This window comes from Pyrus communis, chromosome 4 (assembly GCF_963583255.1).
Source record: "Pyrus communis chromosome 4, drPyrComm1.1, whole genome shotgun sequence".
In the NCBI taxonomy this organism is placed as follows: domain Eukaryota; kingdom Viridiplantae; phylum Streptophyta; class Magnoliopsida; order Rosales; family Rosaceae; genus Pyrus; species Pyrus communis.
Window position 1 is genome coordinate 11,022,320 of NC_084806.1, and position 18,834 is coordinate 11,041,153.

The 18,834-nt window shown below is 38.8% G+C and overlaps 3 protein-coding genes across 5 annotated transcripts; 1 reads left to right on the forward strand and 2 right to left on the reverse strand.

The window, feature by feature from the left end:
* Positions 1-10,707: 10,707 nt before the first annotated feature.
* LOC137730781 (uncharacterized) lies at positions 10,708-11,874 on the reverse strand. Its single transcript, XM_068469741.1, has 2 exons — positions 11,731-11,874; positions 10,708-11,138 (listed from the first exon to the last, which is right to left on the reverse strand). The coding sequence occupies exon 2, from the start codon at positions 11,134-11,136 to the stop codon at positions 10,963-10,965; it is 174 nt and encodes a 57-aa protein (XP_068325842.1). The 5' UTR covers positions 11,137-11,138; positions 11,731-11,874; the 3' UTR covers positions 10,708-10,962.
* A 24-nt stretch (positions 11,875-11,898) lies between these two features.
* LOC137730779 (NADH dehydrogenase [ubiquinone] 1 alpha subcomplex subunit 8-B-like) lies at positions 11,899-14,086 on the forward strand. Its single transcript, XM_068469740.1, has 2 exons — positions 11,899-12,221; positions 13,826-14,086. The coding sequence occupies exons 1-2, from the start codon at positions 12,034-12,036 to the stop codon at positions 13,956-13,958; spliced, it is 321 nt and encodes a 106-aa protein (XP_068325841.1). The 5' UTR covers positions 11,899-12,033; the 3' UTR covers positions 13,959-14,086.
* Positions 14,087-14,315: 229 nt separating this feature from the next.
* Positions 14,316-18,251, reverse strand: LOC137730778 (serine/arginine-rich SC35-like splicing factor SCL28). 3 transcript variants are annotated; one of them, XM_068469739.1, is made up of 7 exons: positions 17,967-18,251; positions 17,524-17,601; positions 17,165-17,329; positions 17,012-17,073; positions 16,841-16,880; positions 15,365-15,637; positions 14,316-14,614 (listed from the first exon to the last, which is right to left on the reverse strand). In XM_068469739.1, exons 1-7 carry the CDS (start codon positions 18,149-18,151, stop codon positions 14,605-14,607), a joined length of 813 nt encoding a protein of 270 aa, XP_068325840.1. In that variant the 5' UTR covers positions 18,152-18,251; the 3' UTR covers positions 14,316-14,604. The 3 variants fall into 3 exon arrangements, 2 of the variants coding, with proteins under 2 accessions (XP_068325840.1, XP_068325839.1); XM_068469738.1 differs by having other exon boundaries at positions 17,012-17,076; XR_011068215.1 differs by lacking the exon at positions 14,316-14,614 and adding an exon at positions 15,913-16,489 and having other exon boundaries at positions 15,503-15,637; positions 17,012-17,076.
* Positions 18,252-18,834: the final 583 nt, after the last annotated feature.

The window sequence follows — 18,834 nt, forward strand, 5'->3', positions numbered from 1 at the left end:
ACCTTCAATGGATCCAAGGTGAGCGTGCAATGTGAACATACACGTGAAGCCTAGCCCTGGCTCAGGTGAGTACTACATTGGTGCAAGCATGCATGATGACCAAGTCTAATATATATGAACATGCCATGACAATATATAAATCTCAACAATATAATGGCATTTTAAAATTAAATAAAACATGGCATGATATGCATAAAATCAATCCAAAAGCATTTGTGGAAACTATAAAACTTTATATATAATATATAAAAACAAATGGCCACTCGCTGATACGTAGTCAGATCGTAGCCTCCTAGCCTTACTTGCCCTCGTACCTCCTCGGGGTAATTATCTAGTATATATGAAACAACTATACTAATTAATTAATTAATTAATTAGCACATACACTAAAAGGCTAGGAAAATCCCCCATAGTTTGCTCAAACTGTGGGTTTAAATATACGAAAACATTCTACACGACGTCACGAACCCGTACACGACAACCGCTCGCCACCATGAGGCTGGACCTGCCCTCATGTGCCACCAGCTCACGGCCACATGTGCGCCCAAGCGCAGGCCACGAGCCTGCATGAGCTAGCAGATTCCCAGGGAATATTTCATCAGATTTGACGGAATATTCCGTTAAGTCTAACAGCGTTACCTAACGATGTCAAAATATTCTGTTAACTTTAATAGAATATTCCCATTCTTTTCTGGTTGTCCTTTGTCGTCCGTTGTAGCCGGCGCCACCGTCTAGTTCGCAGGATTCTGGAAAAAGTTGCTGGATTTTTGGAAAATTTTTAAAGCTTCATTCTTCTTCATTTCTCAACCATTTTTTATATACTTTATATGGAAATGAAGCTTATGAAGAGTAGAGCAAGTCTATATCATTTGGAAGTCCAAAAAGTGGACGAAAATGGACTAAAATTAGCTCGAAGCTCTCGAACCTATTTTCAACTCCTTGAAACTGCATGTTTTGACGTTGCCTTAACTTCAAGCTTGAACTAGAGACCTCGAGGATTTGTGTGGATGCTTGCAAATCTTCCAAAGTCTTGTAACACGAACGGGAAGTCGTTGGAGAACTCACACCTGAGTCGGAGCTCCGAGTTGGAAGCTTAAAACTCAACCATTTTAGAATTGGTTTGTACAGATGGACTCGTGAGGGTGAAAGGAGTACAATGGTGATGGTTTGACGTTCGATCTATGAGGTTTGATGATGGTGTATGGTTGTTGCACAAAGAAGATATACGACGTGAATGAGAGAATGAGAAGAGAGAGAAAGGGAAAAGAGATAAAAGATAGTTTCTGATTGGTCAAAAAGATAGGGTGTCTGATTGGGGGAGAAAATGTGGGAAGTAAAATAATTGGTGGTGAGGTATGGTCACAGGACCAATTTTTAAAATGGAAAGAGATCAGGTTTGTACAATTTGAAAGCACACGAAATCTAAAGCACCTTATCAAAAACAGTATTTCTAGCACTAAACTATTAGCACACACGTGTACAATTCTACCTGTTGTTAACGCACTTTAACTAAGCGTAACTTCTTCGTTACAAAGTGATTCGGGTCTAACTCATGCTCACACGTTTGTAACAATGAACTATTTAATCACGATAACGGAAAAAATAAATTAAAATCCGAATAACTACTTCCACGTCAGGTTCCACTTTACCAAAAAGGGCATAAACGTGTTTTTACACACTCGGGAAGGAAATTATATGAAAAATTAAGGACAGGTCGTCACAACCTACCCCCTTAAGAAAATTTCGTCCCGAAATTTCAACACTACTAAAGATCATAGTTAAAGAACACATGTGGATAAAGATCTTGCATACACTCATCTGTCTCCCAGGTAGTTTCCTCAACAGTTTCTCCATAAGACTTTCACCATACAAACGGTTTTGTTCCTGAGAACTTTGTCTTTCCAATCAAGAATCGTCACTGGAACCTCATCATAAGTTAAATCTGGGTTAATCTCTAACAGCTAAGGAGGAATCACATGTGACGGATTAGAGACGTATCTCCATAGCATAGACATATGGAACACATTATGCACTCTTGACAATTCTGGAGGAAGATCGAGTCGATAAGCAACTTCACCAACTCGCTCAATGATCTGATATGGTCTGATGTAATAAGGAGTTAGCTTTCCTTTATTCCCAAAACATACACATTTCCACGGTGACAACTTTAAGAATACCCAATCTCCAACCTTATATAATCTGTCTGTCGAATATCTATCTGCTATACTCTTTTGTCGATCTTATGCTGCTTTCAGGTTGTCCTTTATCACTTGAATATTTTGTGTCATCTCATCTACAATTTCAGGGCCCACCAAAACTCTTTCACCAACCTCAGACCAACACAACGGTGTACGAAAGGGTTTCCCATACAACGCCTCAAATAGTGACATAACAATGCTGGAGTGAAAACTATTGTTGCAGGCGAATTCTATCAAAGTTAAGCGTTCATGCCATTCGTCTTCGAACTGGAGGACTGAAGATCTCAACATGTTTTCCAGCATCTGAATAATTCTCTGATTGTCCATCGGTTTGAGGATGATAGGCAGTGCTGTAGAGTAATTTCGAACCTATGGCTTCTTGAAAAGCTACCCAAAATTTCAAAGTAAATATGGGGTCCCAATAAAAAATAATACTAACTGGAACACCATGATACTTGACAATTTTAGAAACGAAAAGTTCGGCTAACCAACTCAAAGGGTAGTTTTCACAAACAGGTAGGAAATGTGCTGACTTGGTAAGCCGATCTACAATTACTCAAATCCTGTTATAGCCATTACGCGTACGAGGCAGCTTGTACACGAAATCCATTGTGATATCTTCCCATTTCCACTGGGGGTATAGGAAGTGGATGTAGCAACCCGAATGGTTTCTTTCTTTCCGTTTTGACCTGCTGACGGACCGGACAACGACTCACGTACTCTACAATTTCTCTTTTCATTCCTGGCCAATAGTAGAAAGGTCGGATAGTATGATACATTTTAGTACTCCCAAGATGCATCGCCTAAGCTTAGATATGCACCTCATCGAGTATTTCTTTCTTTAGCTCTTCCACATTCGGTACCTACATTCAATTGTCTAGCATAAGCATACCATCAGGTTTTTGAATTCTGAGATCTCCCCTATTGCCATTGAACACTACTTGCTTTAACTCATGGGATTCTGAGTCATTCGTCTGAGCCTCAAGAATATGATCCAATAAAAATGGTTTGACTTGAAAATTGGCAAGTAAGGCTCCTTGGTGATCCACTCCCAAAACCGCTTTAGTAGATCTTAGGTTTGTGAGAAAAGGAACACGACGCGCATAAGAACATTAAGTCGACCGTGAGATTTCCTGCTGAAAGCATCTGCTACAATATTTGCACGACCAGGGTAATATTTAATGGTGTAGTCATAATTGCTGATTAATTCCATCCATCTATGTTGTTGAAGATTAAGTTCATTCTAAGTAAAGGTATACATGAGGCTTTTGTGGTCAATGAAGATTCGAAAAATTTCCCCATAAAGATAGTGTCATCAAATTTTTAGAGCAAAAATAATAGCTGCCAATTCAAGATTATGAGTAGGGTAGTTCATTTCATGAGGCTTTAATTGGCGTGAAGCTTATGCGGTCACCTTTCCATGCTGCATTAGCACTCAACCCAAACCATTCAAAGACGCATAACTGTAGATCTCAAAATTCCCACTATCATTAGGAAATGCCAAAATAGGCACATAAGTGAGACAGTACTTCAACTGTTGAAAACTCCGCTCACAATCATCACTCCATTCAAATTTAACTCATTTCCTGGTCAACCTTGTTAGAGGCAAGGCTATGGCTGAGAAGTCTTTCACAAAGTGTTGATAATAGCCAATAAGACCAAGAAAACTCTGTACATGATAGTTTGAGGTTGTTCCCAATTTTCCACTGTTGCTACTTTCTGAGGATCCACGAGAACACCCTGAGTTGATATCACGTGTCCCAATAATGACACCTGATCTAGCCAGAACCGGCATTTACTGAATTTAGCGTATAATTGATTTTCCCTTAGTTTCTTCAAAACTAGACTTAAATGTCTAGCATGGTTAGCCTTGTTCTTAGAATACACCAGAATGTCAGCAATGAAGACAATTACGAACCTGTCAAGCTATGGACGGAATACCTGATTCATCAAGTCTATAAAAGTTATTGGAGCATTAGTTAACTCGAATGGCATCACAAGAAACTTATAATGACCATATCAAGTTTGGATGGCTGTTTTGGAACATCAACTGGTAATAACTGGACCTTATATCGATTTTCGAGAAAATACAAGCACCACGAAGCTGATAAAAAAAATCATTGATACGAGGCAACGGATAACGGTTTTTAATTGTCACCCAATTCAACTATCTGTAATCGATACATAGCCTTAACGTTCCGTCTTTATTTCTCACAAACAAGAATGAAGCTCTCCAATGGGAAATGCTCAGTTGAATAAACCCCTTATCAACAAGTTCTTGCAACTGGGTTTTTAATTCCTTCAACTCCGCAGGAGCCATACGATAAAGAGTTAAAGAAATAGGGTCGGTACCTGGATTAGGTCAATGGTGAACTTCACTTCATGATCTGGTGGTAGGCCAGGTAAATCATCAGTAAAAACATCAAGAAAGTGTCTAACTACCCAAACGTCTTCCACACACATAGAAGTGTCTTCAGTCATCACTACATGAGCTAAGTAGCCTTTACAACCCTTTCTCAACATTCGCTTCACCCTTATGGCATAGATAACTTCGTGTTTCAGACCACTACGTTCACTGACAAAAGTCACACTAGGCATACCTGGTAAATGAAAAGTAACAATTTTCTAGCAACAATTCAACATGGCATAATTGTAATCTAACCAATCCATGCCCAAGATAACATCGAAGTCAACGATGTCTAAGGGAACAAGATTAGCTGACATTACCACATCCTTGATAAGAACGGGACATCCTCGATACTCCCAACTCACATAACAAATTTCACCCCTAAGCATCGAGAACTCTAAATCATAACCGAGGGGAGTGGGGTGAGGTTGGGAAATAAACGAATAAGTAGCACCCGAGTCAATTAAAATTCTAGCAAAGTGGCCTGGAACATTCAATGTACCCATAATCAAGTTGGGATTACTTTGAGCATCCTGCATGGTGATGTTGTTGACGCGACCTTGCACTTGCTGTCTGCTTCCATGACCTATGTTCACCTGATTCAGATTGTGGCGTCCTTGATTACCTCGACCCTGATTGGTTTGATTAGTCTGCCTGCCCGAGCCGCTACTGCTAGAAGCTACATCAAGATTCTGGTGTTGTCATCCATCATACCATTGTGCTCCGCCACCCTGATATAGTGTATAACATCTCTGGTACTGCTGATAGCCGCTTGGTAATATGGAACGTCAGGTGGGTACTGATACGCTCCTTATGGATACTAGGGTATGTTGCCCTGGTAGTGGAAAACAACATTATAACCTGTCTGTTGTAGGTACCAGGTCCTAGAATCTGTTGTAGAGGAACTGTAGGTGGTAGTGTAAGAGGCTGATTTTTCTGATTTAGAGGACATTGATTAGATATATGCCTCATCTGATCGCATGTGTAGCATCCACCACTTCCCCTCTGACATTCGTTATAGTGACGATTATTGCACCTATGGCAAAACTGAGCACCATAATTGTTGGGGTTCCTTTGATTTTGAAAACAGAAACTGCCAATGGATTTGCCGTCCCTTTGAGGTGTATTGGAACTTGAACCACATCTAGGCGATCCAGAACTGTTACCGCTTTTCTTGAAATTTTGAGTTTTTCGAGGACCAACAGATGATTGCCCTCTGTTATTTATTTTTTTTTAAGTATTACTGTTATCCTCATCATCATCATCATCAGGGCCATTCTCAGAATCTTCTACACGAAGCAGAATCTTAAAGAATTCTTAGTAGGTAGAGCATGGAGTAAAAGCCGCCAAAAAACGCAGTCATTTACGAGTCCCCTTCTTGAACTGACGAAACATCTTTCTGGGATTCTCAGCAATAACTAGACAATATCGAGATAAATCAGAAAACCTTCGGTGATACTCTATGGCTGACATTTTACCCTGCTTCAATTATGTGAACTAGTCTCTCTTTCGATCCTGGTATTCATGAGGTGTGAATCTAGCCTCAAATAGGCACCTGAAAACAACCCAGCTCATGACATCCTGAGCAGACAACGGGCGTGACTCTTGAGACCACCATGACTCAACTCCCAGACGAAAGAACCATGTCGTTGTTTCGACCCATCATTCCGCTGGAAGATTCCCCTGTCGCTGCATAACGCGAAAAGTCTTTTCAACATAGTCGATCCAAGCCTCAGATTTCTCGGGTCCCTCGTTACCAAAGAAATTATTTATCTAAAGATGAGATATGGTCTCTAAGGTAGTCCGTTAGGGAGGATGAAGTGTTGACTGAATGAAGCTGGCAATAGCCTCACTGAGTTGCCCAAAGTTAGGAAAGTTTGTTTCAAAAGGGATAGGTGGCGCCCTACGAGGTGGCATGATTCTGACATAAGACATCAAGAATTATTAGGACTTATAACACATATAAGGAATGCAGGACTGCCAAACCTATGCTATGATACCAAACTGACACACCCCGACTGAAGTCGAGGCATGCTGGCCAATACCCAAAAGTGTCGCAACCAAAAAGGAAAGTGAAGCATAAAAAATATGGATAAATTTAAACCAAATCTAACATTTATTTAATCTAAAGTAGAGAGTGCACAGTAGTGGGAAAAACCCATAAAACACATGTGTTCAGAGCATGGATGATAGTACGACGTAAATAGAGCAGTCAAATCTAGTTAAGATACTTATTACACCACCGGAAATAAACTCCTACATTTATTTATGGAAATGTCAGAACCGCCAGAGATCCCTCGTACGCCACAGAGAATTCAACTAAAGGCGAAAAACAGAAGGGTAAGTGGGCAAAAAAAAAAGGTTTATAAAACACATTTATTTTTCTGAACATACTAACCTCTCGCCGTAAAACATGTATAGTTTCCAGAAAATCGTACTATATATAAGTATGAAATCAAATGTAAATCAACAATAAATCCAGAAATATGCCAATCATAATATCTCAACCATAGCATAAGAAAATCAGGTGCTCATCAACCTATACTAACACATGAGCTTATGCAGATAAGTTCTGCCATGAATAGGATTGGGTGTAATTATATTATACGTTCTAGTACTACAATCACGTGAAGACTGGCGCTAGGTGCATAACATACGAGTCCTAGCTGCCTATTGCAACCTAGGATAGGATTGACACCTTCAATGGATCCAAGGTTAGCGTGCAATGTGAACATACACGTGAAGTCTAGCCCTGGCCCAGGCGAGTACTACACCGATGCAAGCATGCATGATGAGCAAGTATAATATATATGAACATGCCATGACAATATATAAATCTCAACAATATAATGGCATTTTTAAAATTAAATAAAACATGGCATGATAGGGATAAAATCAATCCAAAAGCATTTGTGGAAACTATAAAACTTTATATATAATATACAAAAACAAATGCCCGCTCACTGGTACGTAGTCGGATCATAGCCTCCTAGCCTTGCTTCTCCTCGTACCTCCTCGGGGTAATTCTCTCCCATATGTGAAACAACTATACTAATTAATTAATTACGATATACATTAAAAAGTTAGGAAAATCCCCCATAGTTTGCTCAAACGGAGGGTTTAAATATACGAAAACATTCTACACGACGTCACGGACTCGTACACGACAACCACTCGCCGCCACGAGGCCGGACGTGCCGCTAGCTCGCGACCACACGCGCGCCTACGCGCAGGCCACGTGCCTACATACGCTGGCAGATTCCCAGGGAATATTTCGTCAGATTTGACGAAAATATTCTATTAAATCTAACGACGCTACCTAACAGCATCAGAATATTTCGTTAACTTTAACGAAATATTATCGTTCATCTCCGGTTGTCCTTCGCCGCCGCTGTCTGGTTAGTCGGATTTCTGGAAAAATTTTAAAACATTATATCTTCTTCATTTCTCAACCATTTTTTATGTACTTTTTATGGAAATGAAGCTTATGAAGAGTAGAACAGGTCTATACCTTTTGGAAGTCCAAAAAGTGGATGGAAATGGACTTAAATTAGCTCGAAGCTTTCAGACCTATTTTCAACTCCTTGAAACAGTGTGTTTTGACGTTACCTTAGCTTCAAGCTTGAACTAGAGACCTCGAAGATTTGTGTGGATGCTTCCAAATCTTCCAAAATCTTGTAACACGAACGGGAAGTCGTCGGAGAACTCACACGCGAATCAAAGCTTCAAGTTACTTCGAGTTAGAAGCTTAAAACTCAACCATTTTAGAATTAGTTCGTACATATGGACTCGTGGGGGTGAGATGAGTACGATGGTGGTGGCTTGAAGTTCGATTTGTGAGGTTTGATGATGGTGTATGGTTGTTGCATATAGAAGAGATAAGGTGTGAAGGAGAGAAAGAGAAGAGAGAGAGAGAGAGAGAGAGAGAGAGAAGATAGTTTATGATTGGTCAAAAAGAGAGGGTGTCTGATTTGGGGAAAAAACATGAGAAGTAAAATAATTGGTGGTGAGGTATGGTCAGGAGACCAGTTTTTAAAATGGAAAGAAATCAGGTTTGTACAATTTGAAAGCACATGAAATCTAACGCACCTTATCAAAAACAGTATTTCTAGCACTAAATTATTAGCACACACGTGTACAATTCTACCCGTTGTTAACGCACTTTAACTAAACGTAACTTCTTCATTACAAATCCGATTCGGGTCTAACTCACGCTCACGCGTTTGTAACAACGAGTACTATTTATTTACGATAATGGGAAAAATAAATTAAAATCCGAATAACTACATCCACATCAGGTTCCACCTTGCCAAAAAGGGCATAAACGTCATTTTACACACTCGGGAATGAAATTACATGGAAAATTAGGGACAGGTCGTCACATGTATATTTAAGAATGGGTACATTTAAGATTAGAAAAAATTGAAAAATTATATGAATGGGGTCCATATAAATTAATGGGTACAAATTTATTCTAATTTTATTTTTCTTGTTTTGCAAAATGTTTTGAATTGAAAATGAATTCAGAGTAAAATAAGGGTGTGAGTATTAAAACCCTAAATCAATTACTAATTTTTATTTTAAAAAATTATGCAACTGACATGTAATCCACTAATACATAATGCCAGGAACTTTGATCAAAATCTAAAAACTGATAAGATCTCGGTCAATGCACATTTTGATAGACTTTGCACGAAACTATGCCATCATTTTTGCCTGAGAAATGTACTAGAAAATGGTAAAATTTGTTGGTCGAAAAGCAGTCCCCTGCTTGTTCTCGTCTCTTGATTCAACGTTGATTTATTCAATCATGTGGCTACAACAAAGAGAGAAATAGGCAAGGCGATAAAGAGAGTGGATACCATTTTCCTTTTCCAACTATTGAATTCAAGGGGAATAGCTTCAACGAACAAAATCTAGAGGAATCTAGAGGAACGGGATATAAACATGGAGTGCATGTTTAAATGCTCATAACACTTAGGCTACAAGCCTGTTGTGAATATCGCGTTCAAGAATGAGAGAAATAGAACAAACTCGAAATCGGAACAAAATAACCAAGATAAATAACACCAAGAACTAATGTGGTTCGGCTATATATGCCTACGTCCACGGGGCAGCAACAACAATCTTTCACTATATCAATAATGAGTACAACGAATAATCTTGCCAAGCCTCTAGGATTAAGACTTGACTAAAAACCTGAGAGAACAAGAAATACACTCTTTATCTCTTTTCTTTTCTCTCACACACACTTTGCCCTTACAATATTCTCTCACTCCGACTTCTTGAGTGGTATACAACTTTTTGTTCTGCTCCAATTCAAAACTAGTATAATAGCCCCTTTATATAGACATGATAAAGGTCTTCTTCAATAAGAAGTACTAACCCTAATTGGAATCTAGTTATAAAGCCTTCCCCAATTGAGCAACTAACTCCAATTGGGTAAACAATTTAAATTGGATAAACAACTTCAATTGGTAAACAACTTCGATTGGGAAAAAAACTTCAATTGAGAAAACAACTCCAATTGGGTAAACAATTTAATCATCTAATGTTAGGACAACTCATCATGGGATGGAAAGAACCTAACAAAGCCCTTGTGAATCTGTGATAACAAGTGACTTTACTGTTGCACTTTCAAATATTCTATCTAATTACGTACCAAACATCGGTGAACTTACTCCAACTCATTCTTCCTAATTTATTTGATCAATCTTAAAGGAAATCACAACATATCATATAGGTAAGCAGCCTTCATTCATGGAGAAATGACTGGCTCCAATAACTGTACTTTTTGCCTTACTAGACGGGGCATAAAAACCTAATCAAACTTTGGTGGATGAAACTCCAATCCCAACTCTGGTGATTTGGGTGGATTCTTGGGTACAACCGGGGTTGTTATCCCCAATTAGTATCTCTCTCATCACGTGTACATCCTAGATTTTCTGAGTGACTAGACCCAGTAAACAACCAAGCGAACAGCTAGGAACTTAAGACTGAGAAAAGCAAAACATCACATGGCCAAGACACAGAGCCAAAGAAGACATAGCAACGCTATGATAACATGATGGTCTTCCAAAAAAGAAACCACAACACATTAACTCTTAATAAAGCTCTTCGACATTTCAATCACCCATGTTTTAGAACATCATGAGAGTGGTAGATTAGCAATCGAAATTTGAGTTTATTATACTTCAGCTAGAGATAGTGTGTGAACTTTCATCAAGATACAACAGAAAACACCAATAATTAACCCAAGTTCTTAAGAGTTAGGTCTACCTTTAAACAGAGTGCCTACAAGGATTAAAAACGAAGGTGGACAATAATGGAAACATCCACAGTGCAGTGGAAACTTGCTCATTTCATCTTTGCCTCAGTAAATAGAACATGACGATTTACCCGAGGGTCAAATTTCCGAAACTCAAGCTTCTCTTGCACCCTACTCGGCTTCTTCTTGACATAGAAAAATCCAGTCCCAGCTGCTGAGATAAGTCGGATGAACAAGGTAGCCTTCTTCTTCTTTTCACCCATTCCTTAAACAACAGAAGAGAAAGCCAATCAAAAGTGACAGAAAACGCACGTTTCACTACACAAACAAGGGAACATGTGCACAACTAAAGTTGTGCATCAGCAGTAAAAAACGAAATTCCTACATGGCCTTAAACATCGACCCCCCACAACAAGAAGGAGAATTTAATCAAGAGGAACAACAACTATCTGTAATTCAAATCAATTAAACTAGTTCTCAGAACAGAAAAACAAGTTTACAGTACCACCTCCTGCTTTCAGATTTCTGCAACCCAACTAAAATTACCCAAATTTTATAGGAACCCCAGTTGAATTCTAAGTCACATTGGGAAAAATATTAACTGGGTTTGGAGAATCCAAGTGGGTTTTGAACTGGGTCGGATTGGTTTGGTTCTGGGTCTGATTCTATCTTCCACCAAATCACATAAATACAACAATGGTTTAATCCCTCTCCCTCTATCTTCCATAACTACTACAACCATTCCCATTGCAGAAAAAAAAAATCAGTAAGAAAAACAAAAAAAAATCAGAAGAAAAAGAAAAGCAGAAAGATGGAGTATTTGTAGCCAGAAATGATGAGAAGAATTTCGGACTTACTGTTCAACTTTTGTAAGCTGCAATCGCCTGAGAAGTGAGAGGTGCAAAGCCGAAATGGAGTCTGAAGTTGGAGAGTGAAAACCCGCAGCCGCAGTGTCTTCAAGGACAAGGCCCAAGGGTTTAGGATGGAAAGACCAAACTGCCCTTTCAATCTCCAACTACAAAGTCGCCTTGTGCGTGTGGACTTTTAACCATTTCCGAGCTTTGTTTTTCAATTGGATTTCTCCGAATTAAAATTTTATTTTTTTGCTTCAAAGTTCGGATCTTTTTTTTCATCGGAATCGATCGGAGGAGGAGCCGGATATGGCGAGCGCGGTGGACCCAGCGGGAGAACCAATCCCAACGTCGGCGGTGCTGACGGCGGCGGCGAAGCACATTCAGTTCAACTGCCAGGCCGAGAACTTGGCGTTTCTGAAGTGCAAGAAGAAGGACCCGAACCCCGAGAAGTGTCTCGACAAAGGTCGTCAGGTCACCCGATGCGTGCTCACCCTGTAAGCCAATCTCAAATCCGCTTCCTATTTTTCGTTTCACTTTTCTGAGTTTCTTATGAATTGTTACTCGTTTCTATGTGGACCCTTTTGAATCGAAACGTTTCGATGCTGTCATTTTTTTGTGAATTGTGGCTTGGTTTGGTTAAATGAGCTCAATGTGGTTCAAGGGGTATGCAATTGTTCAAAGTTTGTGGGAAATATGCAGAAATAGAACCGATTAATCGAAAAAATACAACTGAGGGACGCTAAACAAACACTAAGTCGTATATAAACCACGGTTTGATGTAGAATTCGGAGATGGAATACCAAAATTTGTTAGGTCTAGCTGATACACTTTGTATTTGAGCACTTTTCGGTGCCAAGTGAGTGTTGATCCTCGTTGTTAGAGTCGGTTTAATCCCAATGCTTATTTGACAGGTCAGTTTTAGAACTTGTGTTAAATGCCATGAATTTTGAAATCATTAGTCTTGCTGCTATGGAGAATTATCAGGATTAATCTTTTCTTTTTCATATATATCAACTTAATAAGTTTTTGTGGGGAGCAGATTTCAGGAACTTTGTTTCAAACCTTGTTGATTGTAGCAAGCAATGTGACCTTTTGTCCGTGTTTCCCTTGAGTTAAAGAAGAGCTTGTTTGGTAACTTTTTTCGTTTTTAGGTTTCATATTTCATTTTCCTTGTATGAACAAGGGAGGAAGAATGGTGGTGGGAAGGAGTTGGAAGAAATGTGTACCGAACGGCACATAATATGGGAACCAGAAATGATTTTGAGCTGTTTTTTCCCGTACGCTCTCTTTCATTTCCCCTTCCTCGCTCCACCCTTCTTCATCCATACTATCTATACGCTCCCTGATTTTCTTTTTATCTCTATAAAAAAACTAAAAAAAAGACATCTGAACCGAAAAATGAAAGGGTTATGAAACGGACCTGAAGATACAAAACCCCTACACTGATGATGAAGGATAAATACTGTATATTTTCCTCTGTTGTAACTTGTATCTATTACAAAGTATTCAGCTCAAATAGTATATTGAACTTGGGTTTTATGACAGTATAGTGTTCCTTTGTTCAATTGCTTTCCTGTTTTTCTTCTATATTCTGAACTGTGTCTTGATTTTTTTGTTTCCCGCTTAACATATCTTCGTTGTTCAGTGATGTTTGTAGCCATCCGTCATCATTCGCCTACATATGAACAATTTGCATGACTTATCCAATGGCCTAGAACGACTAGAGAGTATATCCCTAAACAGGAAAAATGAAAAACCCCTACTTGTCTTGTACTTGTATGTGACACTCTAGGATATGATTAGGATAAAAGATGTTCTGTAGACACTCCCTAACAGCCTTTGAATTGGATCAGTTCACAAGTATCATCATTCCCTTTACGTTCTCTTCTCGCAAGTTGTTAAAATCTGCATCACATTTTCATATGTTCACTACTTCATATTTGGAATTTGTTGTGATTTGGTCATCCAGTTAGTTTCGTAATGTCTATGCAAACGCACGCGCCATCACATGCCTACACTGCCCGAAAGAGGTCTGCATTGCGAGTTAAGAGTGGTACGTCTTGTTACACTTCTAAACACAAGGCACTTGTTCGTGCAGGCTGAAAGATCTTCATCGGAGGTGCACAACGGAGATGGATGGTTACGTTGGATGCATGTATTACAATACAAACGAGTTTGATTTATGTCGCAAAGAGCAGGAGGAATTCGAGAAGAAGTGCCCGTTGGCATGAGAGCTTCACCCTTATCCCGCCATCATCCCAATAATACGGGCAGTGTCAAATGAGCAAATATTGTCGCATACATTTTCTACACCTTGTTTGTGGAGCTGAACTCATTTTTGCTTACTGGAAAATTTGCACCGTTTTAGAGCATGATTGATTTCTCTTACCTGTGTTGCAGTTGCAGGTGCACTTGAGGAATAATTGGTTGTCATGAAAAAAAGACTCGTTGTTCGGTCTCCTTTAAATTTTAGTATTACGAAAAAATGAGACCTGCAGCTCAAGACAATATTCTATCCTTTTGTTGTCTTGTCGCGGGACTTAATAAATCAAAGAAAAATCAATTAACAAAAGCAAGGAGAGTGCGGAAGGAGAAACTAAAGTGCGAATTACCCGCCCTTTGCACAACAAACTACGCACGCATGGAAAAGCAAAATTGATTTTCCAACAATTGTACAAGTCACATTGAGCTCCATAGAGCTTACGTCCATTTGATTCGACTGACATGCGAATAGTTTTAAATCCACAGGACAAACTGATATGGTCCGAAACTCATATTTACCAAACATTCAAGATCTTGGAGAATACCAAAGCATATCATCTAGTTAACCACGCTCAGAGTACACTTTGAAGCAGCAACCAACGTACCTGACAGGCATCAGCGAGGACTGCACAGCAAAAAATTATAGAGATTACCACCACAGCACTTAATCGACAAGCTAGTGTAATGAAACAGATAGGATGTGAAGATGACCGTACAGCAATAGTTGTAGAAATTATCACCACTATTACCTATTTGGTTAGACAATTTAAGTAAATAGGGTCATATCCCCACATAACTTCAGGGGACCTTTATCACCAACTACACTGAGACCAGGCTATTACCATCCGTCCTAGTAGGGACTTGGAACGTAAACTGTTTTTCATTGGTCTAACATTCAGAATTTTGGTTAGGACATTCAGCATTAAAAGAAAGGTAAACAGGCAAAACTTTCATCCTCGCCTAATCACTAGAACCAAGCCCAAAGTAATTAACAGCAGCACTCAAATTATACAACTAAATCCAACCGAAAAATAACAGAAAACGATTTGGAAGTAGATATTGTTTTCAAAATGAAGTTCACAAAAATAATTAAGCTCCACTTCCATAAGGGTATCTCTCATGTAATATGAAACTATATTCCGCAAAATTAAGACCATACCAAACTCCACTTCCATAAGGGTACCTCTCAAACATAATATGAAATTATATTCTGCAAAATTAAGACCATACTAAACTCCTTCCATAAGGGTACCTCTCACATATAATATGAAACTATACTCAGCAAATTTAAGACCATATTCTGTGGCCTCAACAAAGCTTATTATGATTACACTAGAAATTATTTACATGAGTACAAAGTGGAAGAGGCATCTACCTGTAGGATCGCGAACAAGACCTTGGCGGACTGCAACTGTTACCCCTAGGACTCCTTGATCTGCTGGCTGCATACTCCCTCACATCACGAATACTCCGACCATTCTCCCTGGGACTTGGGGACTTCCTGTAGTCTCTACCATCACGAGGACTTCGACCATTCTCTCTAGGACTAGGGGACCTCCTGTAGTCTCTTCCATTCCGTGGTGAGGGAGATCGTGAAATTGATCTAGATTGCACTGGCGAGCGATAATCATCCCTAGCACGATGGTCCCTTCCAAAGGAAAAAACACCTAATTATGTATTGAAAAAAAATGGAGATGCAGCAAGAGAATAAAATAGAAATATTCCAAATGAATAAGAGATGCACTAAACCCATCTCCATTTTTCACAAGAACAAAACTTCCCTGATTAATAATCTAATACACGTGCACAAGCAAAAGTAAGTTGGGCACAGATCAACAATTCAGAACCAATTATCTGTTTCAAGATAACAGAACAACTACTTACATCCTCTTCAAATCTAATTGATCAAGATATAACCTTTACCTGAACCTTTACAGGGTTCTGAACAAAAAATATGACACTTGGTCCAAACACTCAAGAGTTAGGCTAGTACTGGTTTGATCAGCATCTGACAACTTCATAGCTCACTTTGCCCCAACTTTCTAAAACCAGATAATATCTTTTCCTTCAACATGTCACCATACTCTACCGGTAAAAACTTTGAATGGCTTCGTTTCTTTGTAGATGAATTCTTTCTTTGGCCAACTATAAGCTTTATATTCTTTCTTTACTGGATGGTATATGCAAAACAAGATATCAAACTTAACAAATTTCTCGTTAAAAACTTACTTAGCTAATATAAGAAGGAAAAATAAATAAATATTAGTAAACATTCCGATATCTCTAACGCCCAGTTAGCTTGTCAGTTCAGTCAATCGTAGAAAGTCTCACAAACTGAAGTCATAACAATAGGAACCCAATGCCATTTGTGGATGAAAGTTGATGGTGGATACAGATAGTACTTATGGAGACCATTGGTGGAAGGTAAAGAAGTTGCCCGTCACTTTTATGATCTCTTTTCTCATTAAACTTTACTAATCCAAAAGTCTTTAAATTATATCTGCATAAACAAGGCCACCAGAAAATATTATACAATTCATTCTCTCTACCTATAAGAGTTCTCATTCTGTAATTTCACCAGAAACACAGGTATGTGAACATAAAAGGTGGATTTAGATATATTTCAATGAAAATATGATCACTCTAATGTACTCATCCATGAAAACAAGCATTGAAAAACTATAACCATTGATCAATTTTGGAAAATATTATATCACCACGTGAATGTACCACTGATGAATCTACCACACCTTTGAAAGGGGTAACCACCCTACCATGCAGATTACAACAGTATTATAGAAATGAAACAGTGTTAATGAATAAAAGAAGCATCTAGAGATAATATACAGACCTTGAGTAACGCCTAACAGGTGATGGTGACGGCGAGTAAGCTGTGACCAAAAACATTTGATGATGACTTAGAAGAAGGTAGGAGCAAATCATTTCACAAAGGACTTCAGAAAAAATAAAAATAAAATCTTGCATGTCATTCAGAAGAAGCCAAGTGAAAGTTAAAACCGACAATGATATTGCCGTCTTGGGGACCTCAGTGGAGTTCTCCTTCTGGAGCTTCCTCCATGTCGACTACTGCAGATAAATAGAAAATAAAATAAAAATCACATTTATAAAATGAATATCTAATTATATTTAAGAAGGCATGCCAAATACAACATACCTTACGCGAGTAGTTGTGCGCATTTCTTGAGGAGTTTTTCTATTCTCCTCAGCAAACACAATTCTTATCTCACGCCCACCAATAACTGTATGATTCAACTGTTGCTTTGCTTCCGCTGCATCCTCACCAAAACGGTACTTCACAAACCCAAAACCCCGTGGCTCCCTACGAATTGAAAGTAAAAACAGTGAGTCAAAATAACTTAAATTTTTGTTATCCAGAAAATTCACAAATATGTCCACTTTCACAGACGTATCTATTCCAGAGTGCAAGTTTTACACCATTGAACCACAGCAGAAAAGAAGAATCACATTACAAATTTAGCATAATTAACACTATAACAATCAAGAATCGCATACCCTGTGTAGTAATTCTTTGGAAGATACACATCCTTTACAGGGCCAAATCGCTCAAATGGGATCCTAAGATCTTCTGGCCTGCATAAAACAGATAAACAATGAATAAGCCTAGATGTTCAGTAATGGAAATTATCATGAATCCGTGCTTTGGGTTTAAAAGACTTGTCGTAATCAACTCAATTAGCCGAAGGATTAAGTCTATAACCATGGAAAATCAAGTTATTCTTCGATAATATACTTGTATTAACCAGAGATTAACACAAAATTGTAGATTTAGAAAAGTAAAGCACAAAAAATACAAAAAAGAAAATCATTACCACCCAATTTTAGTCACGCATTTGAAGAACAACCACAAACAACATGATTAAAAATCTTGACTGACAAAAACCAAAATATACATATAAATACAAACATACAATACATGCAGACAGAGAGATAGATACCTAGCGTCGAGAGGGAGATTGCGAACGAGCAAGCCAGAAGGGGCGGGTGAGCTACGGTCTCTGTGAGACCTACTGTCACGATGTCGATCACGCGGCTCGTCGTCGTATCGCTTGCGTCCACGCGGCGGAGTCCGGCTGCGCCGACGAGGGCTGTAGCTTCTGCTTCGGCTTCTGTACCTGGCCATTGTTGCAGCTAGGGTTTGAACCCTGAGCGCGAAAAACCCTAACCCTAAGTCCCTAGTATGACAATGGAGAAGAATAGAGTGCGGTGCAGATATCGATTTAGGGAGTGTACTGAATTAGATTTTAATAGATTTAAGGGGGTTTGTTATATTAACACCTCACTAGTTGTTGAATACATTTCACATATTTACTACATCTTATATTTGTTTTTTTAATTAAAATTTATCCTAATACACTACATCATACTTTCTCATAATACCCTCACATCTTACACTATCAATATACACTTTGTATTTTCTTCACCCAATATTTTCTGTATACGCTTCACACTCTTCACACCTAGGTGCAAGTGAAAGATCATAGAAGTATCCTTCTTGTTTCAAGATCATGATGTGTGCAGAGAGACATATGGAGTGAGCCATAAGGTATGTCTAGCTCTTGGGTGCCTCCATTGCTTTAATAAACAACTCACAAGAGACCAATGGAGCAGAACTTATTCGGTATTGTACAAGGTGGCTTCGCTGCTAAGAGTGCTCATTTGTCACATAATTCAATGGTCCTCCCTGGAAATATTTGAGTTAAACGGAATTTATGTTTGCCTTCTACTCAAGTAGCTGAGAGGTGTTTCTTGAAAGATGAAACTTCAAATAAACAAGGCAATCAAACTGATCAAAGGACATTGAAG

Bases quoted from the DNA above. Each gene is read 5' to 3' on its own strand.
- LOC137730778 (XM_068469738.1), bottom strand. From the start codon at position 18,151: ATGGCCAGGTACAGAAGCCGAAGCAGAAGCTACAGCCCTCGTCGGCGC. The intron at 17,602-17,966 runs GTATCTATCTCT...TGTTTTATGCAG, and splicing joins AATCTCCCTCTCGACGCTAG to GCCAGAAGATCTTAGGATCC. The intron at 17,077-17,164 runs GTATGTTGTATT...ATTTATCTGCAG, and splicing joins CGCACAACTACTCGCGTAAG to TAGTCGACATGGAGGAAGCT.
- LOC137730781 (XM_068469741.1), bottom strand. From the start codon at position 11,136: ATGGGTGAAAAGAAGAAGAAGGCTACCTTGTTCATCCGACTTATCTCA.
- LOC137730779 (XM_068469740.1), top strand. From the start codon at position 12,034: ATGGCGAGCGCGGTGGACCCAGCGGGAGAACCAATCCCAACGTCGGCG. The intron at 12,222-13,825 runs GTAAGCCAATCT...TTGTTCGTGCAG, and splicing joins ACCCGATGCGTGCTCACCCT to GCTGAAAGATCTTCATCGGA.